Source organism: Prionailurus viverrinus, chromosome D4 (assembly GCF_022837055.1).
Source record: "Prionailurus viverrinus isolate Anna chromosome D4, UM_Priviv_1.0, whole genome shotgun sequence".
NCBI classification, from domain to species: domain Eukaryota; kingdom Metazoa; phylum Chordata; class Mammalia; order Carnivora; family Felidae; genus Prionailurus; species Prionailurus viverrinus.
The window spans coordinates 6263510-6271485 of record NC_062573.1 but is presented as its reverse complement, the minus strand read 5'-3'; the positions used below and the strand labels follow the sequence as shown (position 1 = coordinate 6271485).

Genomic DNA, 7976 nt, shown 5'->3' with positions numbered 1-7976 from the left:
CTCACATCCTTATTCCTCACCCTCTGTCTCTCAGCATCCTTCGGTTGTTCTCTGTTCTGCAGAAGGCAGAGATGCCCAGATGCACTATAGCAGGAACTCTCCTGGTCGGGGAAACTCTGTTGGCTTCTCATGAGTTTGCCTCTGCTCTCCTGGACTCCTTTGGATCCTTGCTTGGCTGAGGAAGCTACAGTGTGTTCATTCCAACTGGACCCCTCAAGAGAGTTTGCACTGTGACCTCTCTCTCAATACAGAAATCACAATGGCAACCGAATTGAGCAGAGCTGCCCTTAGGGGAACAACAAACTCCTGAGGTCACCTTCTGAAGATAGAGGTTATTTCCAAGCCTTTCAAACTTACCATAACATCTCCAGGGCATGCTTTAGTGTCCTCAAGTATAGAGTAATCAAAGGGGAGGACGAGTGTGTGTGTGTGTGTGTGTGTGTGTGTGTGTGTGTTTGGTTGAGTAGGGAGTGTTACAGTTTGGGTTCTGCAGGAACCTGACTTTCAGATGGAGATTAGCCTGTGGGGCATTTATTAGAGAGGGCTGTAGGGATCCACATCTGTGGATGGGAGAGGAAGAAAGCAGAGTTGGGCAGAGGGAGAAGTTGGGTTGTGATACAGTCCTCATGAAGGTCTCAGCTGACCATCCTGGGAGCTCTGGAGCTGGGACATTGAGGGGGATGGCTCTTTATATCCTCATGTTGATCACTGGGTGTAGGCTGCCCTAGGATGGAAGAATGCTTGTGTGAAGCAGTTTCTTTCAGTCAAGGCTATCCCCAAAAAGAGCTTAAAGCTGAGGGCTACCTTACGAGGCAAACCTTGATGAATTATAGTGGAGTCATCATTCATTTTTGACCTGCAATTACACAGTGAGCTGATCTATTTAAGAACAATGCTCAGGAGTTTTCTTCCTGTCAGCTGGTTATAGGGGATATTCTGTGCAGCCATAGCTTTCTGATCCCTCTCCTAGATCACTGGGATTCTATAAATGATACTGGTATAATGGGTCCCCTGCATTTTTGCAGTGATTATCTTTCACCCTCAAGACTGTACATGTCTTTCTAAGGCTCCAACTGGCTAGTAACTTCTTGGTTATATGATCCATTTACCATGGTGTCATTGATACAGTGGACCAGTGTGATGTTCTGTGGGATATCTAGATTGTCTGCATGTTTTACAACGATATTATGACAGAATTCAAGAGAGTTAGCAGAACCCTGGGGAAAACCATATACCATTTCCATTCAAAGTACACGCAAGCTGTTTCTGATCCTTTTGTGTATTAGAGGTGGAAAAGAATGCATCCACCAGATCAGTGGCTGCAAACCATGTAGCTAAGACCACATACTAGTCCTCAGTAGCAAATATACCACATCTGGGAAGATGGCTGAGATTGAGGCTACTCCTTGGTTGAGTTTGCAATAGTCCACTATCACCTTCCAGGGTCTGTCTTTTGTAGGGACTCAAATGGTGAATGAAGGAGAGAAATGATGGCTATCCTCTCTGGCATGCTTTCTCTGCCATTCCCCTCGGATTATTATTTTTGATTTATTGCCCTGACTTGGTGGTGGGCAATTTCAGAGGATCCCCAAAGGTCAGGGATTCAATGTTGGGGATGTGCCAACTGCCAAGCATTCTTTGTAATTATATTTAAGGAGACTACTGAAGTCACACAGTGAGTCTGCAGATTAAGTGGACCCACTGTATAACCGATTTGGCCAGCACTCCATTTAATACCTTGTCCCCATTTGCATCCTCTCTAACAATGACACCATGATGAATTTTCCCCCATATAAATTTGCCCAAGTAAATAGCCATAGGTACCTCTGGGGAAGGACAGGGAGAATCATCATGAGCGCACTCTCTGTGGTGTTGCATGGCTTTTCCTTCTTGGGACGTGGTCTCTCCATCTGTCAGTGGATTCTGGGTCTGAAAAGTGGCTCAGGTCTAAAAATCGAGCAAGGGACTAGAATGTTTTATTGAGTACACTCAGTCTCCTCATTCATCCTTGATTTTCTTTGTTCATAGAGATGGAACAGTACCCTTTACTGGTTGCTGATCTATTTTCTCACAGCAACCCTATCTCCATATTTTTCCCAGGTGAAGATTCCTTGACTAGCACTCTGACCTCACCACTTGTGATGGTTAATTTTCTTTGTGAAGTTGGCTGGGCTATGGTACCCAGTTACTTAACCAGATAGTAATTCAGGTGTTGCCATGGAGGTATTGTGTTGATGTGATTAACATCTACAATCAGTTGACTTTAAGTAAAGGAATATAATTTAAGTAAATGAAGTAAAATATTTTATAAAGTAAATATATGTAAGTAAAGTAGAATAATGTTAAGTAAAGGAGATTACTCTTATTTAATCAGCTGAAGGCCTTAAGAGTACAATCAAAAAATGAGATTTCTTGGAGAAGAGACTGTGCCTCAAGACAGCCTGAATTTCCAGCCTGCAGATCTGTCTGCCCTGTGGATTTTGGACTTGTCAGCTCCCACAATGGCATAGGCCAATTCTTAAAATCTCTATCTCTCTTCCTCTCTCTGTCATATATACATTTCTGTGATGGCATATATTACCATTATTCTGACTTTCAGAAGAAAGAAGACCCATAATCAAAAGCATAAAATGGAAAATAAAATCTTGTGTTCCTGTTTCCCATCCACAGTCGGCTACTAGCATAACTTAAAATTAAATGAAGACTTGGGTTGGTATGTCACAAACTTGAACAGTTATTAAAGTGAATGCTTCATTTGGCAAATTCATTAGGATGTTTGTCCCTTAGGCCAGCTTGTCTTTAGGAAACTGGCTGGGTTTAGTGCTTTAGCACCAGTATCTCATTTAATGCTGACAATAACCTTGCAGTCAAGGAACTGTTACCACCTGCCATAGGTCTGAGGGAGCAGAACATAAGTCCCTTGCTTAGATGACCCAGTGGCAGAGCTTGTACTGATCTCAGGTCAGTCTGTGTCTAATGCCCTGGGATCAATCTCACTATTTGACTCTTTCCTGATCAAGCCTCAGCTCCTGCCCTGCAGAGTATCTCAGGGGAGTGAGGAGACCTGCAAGCTCTCAGGTGGCAGTGGAATGCTTGCTCTGAGGGAAGCCAGGTCTTAAATTTGGGAGTCTGCAAGGGCCAGGTCTTATCCTGTTTTGGCCATTCTGTAAGGTATGGAAAGGCTGCCCCCATAGCTATTCAGAAGCCAAGGTGGCCATGGTCACTTCTGCTCTTCATGACATCAACATCAAGGATACCTTCTCCTGGGACTTTTGACTCAGCTCCTCTAGTTCCTTCACAGGTTACCTCCCAAGGGAAAGGCCAGAAATTGGGCAATTAGCCTATATAGGCTTCTGCTCTCATCAGAAGCTTGGGCTGTTCCCCCAGGGTATTAATCTTGTTGGTGAATGAGGATCTTCTTGCCCATTTTTCTGCTGCTGGAAAACAGGGATGGCACCTTCACAAGGTCCCTAGGTCGTGAGAAATTGTTCCTTGGATACCAGGTGTCCTGAACAAAAAGTGAAGGCCCAAGGAACAACCTCGACCAAAAGTGTCTGAGCTCACCAAGGAATGTTGCAGGTCAGAGGAAGATGGAGAATTACCACCTGGCACTGGATGTGTATTTTTGTGTGTTGTTTGTGTAACCCGGTGCACTTAGTGGTTAACTGACTCATGTACCAACTCTGTTCATGTAGACAGGGTTTCAATAGATTATGGAAGGAAAACTCTTCTTGGTAGTGTGTGTGTGTGTGTGTGTGTGTGTGTGTGTGTATTCGTGTGCTGTTTATGCTTATGTTTGTATGTGGTGTATTTGCATTGCTGCACATGTACCTATCTGTAGATAGTAAGTGCTTTTTTGTGTGGGTTGTGCTTTGTTTGGATGACTGTGATGTTTATGTATTGTGTTGTGTGCAACAGTGTTTTATTTATCCGTTGTGTGTAAATTCATGTAAAAGCAACACAAACCCTGATTGTGTTTTACCTAGAATGAGTTTATGTCATGAAGAGAATGCATAGATCTGAGGTCTGTGATGGTGTGCATGTGTGTGTGACTACATGTGTGTTTTTACGTATAAACCACTCACACTCTATTTTAAACAAGAATGGGTATAGAAGGGAGAGAACTAAAACCATGATAAGGCAACATGTGTGTGTGTGCATAGTTTTGTGTGTATGTCCATGGGTGTGTGTATGTGCATGGGTGTGTTTGTGTATGGATGTGTGTGTGTATGTGTATGTGTTGGATAAACAGTCTGATAGCTACATTCTCCTCTTATGTCTTATCTCCTTTTATTTCAGACAGAGATATCCAGCTCCAAGAAGAGTCATTCTCAAGCCAGGTTGTAAGCCATTTGTCCATGTGATTTGAAGACCCCACAGTGCACTGAGGGCACTTTTCTTCATTGGCCTTCCAAAACGCCATATTTCTACTCTTTGAAAAATTTTGTTTCAATGTTTACCTATTTTTTTTTTGAGAGAGAGAGCATGAGTGGTGGAGGGGCAGAGAGGGAGACACAGAATCTGAAGCAGGCTCCAGGCTCTGAGCTGTCAGCACAGAGCCCAACTCAGGGCTCGAACCCACAAACCGCGAGATCATGACACAAGATGTGAGACCATGGCCTGAGCCAAAGTCGGCTGCCCAACCGACTGAGCCTCCAGGTGCCCCAAACCATATTTCTACTCTTGAGAACATGGTAGTGGTTAAGTGCTTAGGCTCTGGTGTCACACAGATTTTATTTCAAATTCTTATTTTGACACTTCATTTTGGACTGTGGGCTCAACCTCTGTGAGGCTAAGAAGGCTGAACTGTAAAGTGATAGGAATATTCCACCCAGTATGTGGCATGTGATAAGCATGCACTAAATGGGTGCTAGCATCATGATTATTCCCTAAAGGCATGAGATTTTAAACTTGCTAGTCACTTCTTGACTGTTCAGAGTATTTTGTGCAAAGGCAGGGGAAACATCCAAACAGTCTCTTTCAAACTCCAGCAGACAGCTTCCCTTCCTCTTCGTGAGGCATGTATCCAGCTGTTTCTTTCACACAGGGTTGGCTTGCATCAGGGTTCTATCTTCCTGGTCCAATCGTTGAAGGTGAAGATTCTTCTTGACACAAAACTTCTGGATTTCACCCCCAAAATGCTTGAATTCCAAAGAGAAGTTTTATCCAATGAATGTCACTGGGCAGCCACGGATCAGCAGAAGGCTTAAGTCACTGCCCTCCATCTGGTCCCACTGACTGAGATGAGCTCAGAAATGGCTGAGCTCATCTGTGTTCTTTGAAGAGACTCTTCTATCAGATCCCTATCATTAGAATGATGCTGTCTCACTGGGTTCCATCGTAGGGCTTCTGTATGTGGCCTCTAAGTCTGATTTAATTCCCAGCAAGGGAGCCTGGCCTTTAGTGTGAAGACTATCAGAATCTCTATGCTTTATATCAGAGTCTATCAAGCACTACATGCCATGGAGTATGTGACTTCACACCTGTTTCCACTATACTAAGATGAAAGAATTAACTGCTGGAATTTCTGCTTTACAGGCACTCAATAAATGTTTACTAATTAATGTAATTAAGTGCATGTGAAAGACCTTTGAAAATTGTAAAGTGTGGTGTAAGTAGGTGACCATACATTCTGGCTTGCCTAGGAAAATCTTGGTGTAGACCTATTGTTCTGGTATAATTATTATATAACTTCTCTCCTCAATATTTTGTAAATATTATTTTTAGAGGGATAGGGAGAGTGCCTGGGCAGAGGGAGAGAGAGAGAAATCTTAAGCAGGCTGCATGCTCAGTGCAGATCCTGACGTAGGGCTTGACCCCATGACCCTGGGATCATGACCTGAGCCGAAATCAAGAGTTGGATGTTCAACCAACTGAGCCAGCCAGGTGCCCCTCTTCTCACTCTTAAAGCATACTGGCTTGGATAAGATAATATAGGGTCATCATATGTATGAGTGTAAGTAGGTAATCAAGCAGGTGGCTGGGGTAATTTTGAAGCCCTGAAACCATTCCAAACATGGACTAGAATATTCTGCCAAATGAATGAAGGGCAGGAACAGCAGAATGCTGAAGAGTAGGATCTCTGATTATGGTGACAAAGAGAAAGTCCCCAGGGTCATTCAGGGAGTAAATTATTGAGGTTGGAGTCCAATTCAAGATTTTTAGCTACAGGGCCCTAGCTCCTGATCAGTACTCTACATTGTGCTCAATAATTGTGAGCTCTAAGGAGGAAGAGGATTGCATATTTTATTTTCTGTTTTATTCTCAGTGCCAACAAAGTATCTGGAACATGGTCAAGTAAGTGAAGAAATTTATGCTGGCCTCCTTTGAAGGAAATCTTGTTTGCTGTTGGAAATCCGATGTACTCTGTGACCACAATGGGGCAGATGGAAGATTCAGACAGCAAAATGTGTGGTGTGTCTGAATTTTGATACAGTTTCCAGGAGAAACAGCACGTGGCTATAATGTACACATAGTGATGATAACCACCATATCTCAGTCCCTGACACTCCGTACTCCTTCCATCCCCAGCAGAGATAAGAACAACATGAGGCCTAAGAACCAGAGCAGCATGTCCGAGTTCCTACTCCTGGGGCTCCCCATGAGGCCAGAGCAGCAGGGCATGTTCTTCACCCTGTTCCTGGGCATGTACCTGACCACGGTGCTGGGGAACCTGCTCATCATCCTGCTCATCAGGCTGGACTCTCGCCTCCACACGCCCATGTACTTCTTCCTCAGCCACTTGGCCTTCTCTGATATCTCTTTCTCATCTGTCACCGTCCCAAAGATGCTGATGAACATGCAGACTCAGCACTTATCCATCCCCTATGTGGCATGCATTTCCCAGATGTATTTTTTCATATTTTTTGTCTGTCTTGACAATTTCCTTCTTGCAGTGATGGCATATGACAGGTATGTGGCCATCTGTCAACCACTCCACTACACCACTGTCATGAGGGAGGAGCTGTGTATCTTACTGGTGGCTGGATCCTGGTTCTTCTCGTGTGCCCATGCCCTATTGCATACTCTCCTTCTGTCCCGCCTGTCCTTCTGTGCTGACAATACCATCCCTCATTTCTTTTGTGATCTCACTGCCCTTTTGAAGTTGATCTGCTCAGAAACCTCCCTCATGAGCTAGTTATCTTCACCGAGGGGGGAGTGTTTGCCTTCCTGCCATTGTGTGCTATTTTCGGCTCTTATATTCGCATTGGGGCCACCATCCTAGGGGTTCCCTCCATCAAGAGGATCTGCAAAGGCTTGTCCACCTGTGGCTCCCACCTCCTTGTGGTGTTTTTGTACTATGGGACTCTTGCAATGATTTACTTCATTCCTTCATCAAACAATTCCAAAGTCAAAGATATAATTGCTTCAGTTATATATACAGTGGTGACACCCATGTTAAACCCCTTTATCTATAGCCTGAGGAACAGGGACATGAAACTGGCTCTGGGGATACTTTATAGGAGGAAAATTATTTTTTCTAAGTAACAGTTACTCACTCATATTCTTAGTTGTCCTAGTGATGTTTCTAGAGACACCTCCTTGAGAAATTGTGTAGGTGACTGTTGTAGATAGCAAAAATGGCCAAATTACTTCACTGCCCCTCTTATAAATGTGGTTTGTTTCCTTACCCACTGAATCGGGACAGGACTTCTGACTGACTTTGACTAATAGATTCAGTGAAAGTGGTGTGAGATTTCCAAGCCTATGTAGACTCTGTTCCTTCTCCTCTTGGAACCTTGACACCACCATGTGAAATAGTCCAAGCTAGGGTGTGTGAAGATGGGGGCCATGTGAGGGAGAACCAAGATGCTCCAGCTAACAATCCACCAGCTCCCTGGTGATCTGGTAGGTGACAGCAGAAGCATGAGTGAGCCCTTGTTGTGATCAGTTGAACCAAACCCAGATGAGAAGCCCTATCCAGCTAGCACATTCCCTGCTCAAATTGCAAGTGCATGGAATTGTCATACAAACAA

The 7976-nt window shown here is 44.0% G+C and overlaps 1 protein-coding gene across 1 annotated transcript; it reads left to right on the top strand.

The window, feature by feature from the left end:
• Positions 1-6478: 6478 nt before the first annotated feature.
• LOC125150930 (olfactory receptor 1J4-like) lies at positions 6479-7488 on the top strand. Its single transcript, XM_047831416.1, is given in 2 exon segments — positions 6479-7127; positions 7130-7488. Coding segments are annotated over 2 exon segments (1008 nt in total).
• The last annotated feature ends 488 nt before the right edge of the window (positions 7489-7976 follow it).